We start from the raw sequence: 1,305 nt of genomic DNA, 5'->3' as shown, positions 1-1,305 counted from the left end.
GCACTGAGGATCATATAAAACCAGCTCCTGCAGTTTGCAGTCACTGTCAGAAGGTTCTGGACTTTGTGTTTGGGTCAGGGTCTCAGCATAAGCAGCAGAATGAGGTGAGTCCATCCAGGTTTTCAAAGGATGAAGCATGCTGGCTGGAGAGCAGATGTTGGAGTTTCTAGTCTGGAATGTGTTTTGAACCTGAGATGTTCTTACAGGATGTTGTGGGTTTCTCTCCTGCTGGTTGGTAGCGTCTCCTGTGCTCCTCAACAAGGAGGTAAGGTGACTCTAAACTAAAGCAGCATACCTGAGATGAGCAGGTGACATGTCCTCTGTTTCTCTTCAGCCAGTGGAGGTGGACCACCCATGTGGATGTATGCAGCTTTACAAGCTCAGTCCCCACCAGCCTATGAGAAACCAGTAGGACAGGCTAGTGGCTATGTGGGCTATAGCGGCTATCCTGATGAATCCAGTGGTCCTGTGGGTTATGGCAGCAGTCCAGGACTTTACTACAGCAGCAACACCAACACTGTTGGAGGTTTGAGCGCTTCTCCAGGTTCTCCATATCTGGTCCAGCAGGTCGTCCCTCGGACTGTTCAGCATGCTGCTCCAGGCAGCAGCAGCGTCCCTTACCAGCAGATGGAGGAGAGCTGGAGCTCTTCCTCTGATACCAGCGGTGAGGACGAGCCAGTCTTCACTCCTGTAGAGGACGAGGATCAGGTGTACGCATTCAAGTCTCGCTCCAACTACAACCGCAAGCGCCTGCTGTTCAGCCAGTTCCGCTACACCCCAACACAACTCTACATTGGTGAACCCCATCACCATCACCACCACCACCACGGCAAGGGGCACCATCACAAGGATCAAGTCAAAGGATACTAAGATGTTTGAGGCTCTTCTACTCTAGCTTATTGTCTTTCTACTACGTTTCTATTTTCAGATTTTACAATAAACTTGCTTGTAGCTTAAGTTGCATCTGAACAATGTTTGCTGCCTACAAAGACTCCTCTCCTTAGCTAGCTCAGTGGCCTACTGCTGAGTGTCTGCCCTGGGACTGGGAGATCCGGGTTCAAGTCCTGGTGGGGTTATAACAACTTGTTTCTGAGCGCGGCTGTGTCTTTGCTTTCTTCCCACCCCCAGGGAAGGTCCAATGTGAACAAATTTTGCACTTTGTGGGAGTGATCTAATGGGACTAACTTAATGAATCGCCTTTATATACTGTTCAGTGAGCACTTGCCCATAATTTATACTGCATAAAGATGTAAAACTCTAAGTGAGAGTATATTCAGATATTGGGCAGCTCCTGCATGAAGCGCC

General features: G+C 49.2%; 1 protein-coding gene across 1 annotated transcript; it reads left to right on the top strand.

The window, feature by feature from the left end:
* Nucleotides 1-957, top strand: LOC129153620 (uncharacterized). Its single transcript, XM_054733359.2, has 3 exons — nucleotides 1-104; nucleotides 207-265; nucleotides 335-957. The coding sequence occupies exons 1-3, from the start codon at nucleotides 100-102 to the stop codon at nucleotides 868-870; spliced, it is 600 nt and encodes a 199-aa protein (XP_054589334.2). The 5' UTR covers nucleotides 1-99; the 3' UTR covers nucleotides 871-957.
* Nucleotides 958-1,305: the final 348 nt, after the last annotated feature.

This window comes from Nothobranchius furzeri, chromosome 4 (genome assembly GCF_043380555.1).
Source record: "Nothobranchius furzeri strain GRZ-AD chromosome 4, NfurGRZ-RIMD1, whole genome shotgun sequence".
Lineage (NCBI taxonomy): Eukaryota > Metazoa > Chordata > Actinopteri > Cyprinodontiformes > Nothobranchiidae > Nothobranchius > Nothobranchius furzeri.
This window is presented reverse-complemented; position numbering and strand designations above follow the sequence as displayed.

Bases quoted from the DNA above. Each gene is read 5' to 3' on its own strand.
- LOC129153620 (XM_054733359.2), top strand. The intron at 266-334 runs GTAAGGTGACTC...GTTTCTCTTCAG, and splicing joins CTGTGCTCCTCAACAAGGAG to CCAGTGGAGGTGGACCACCC.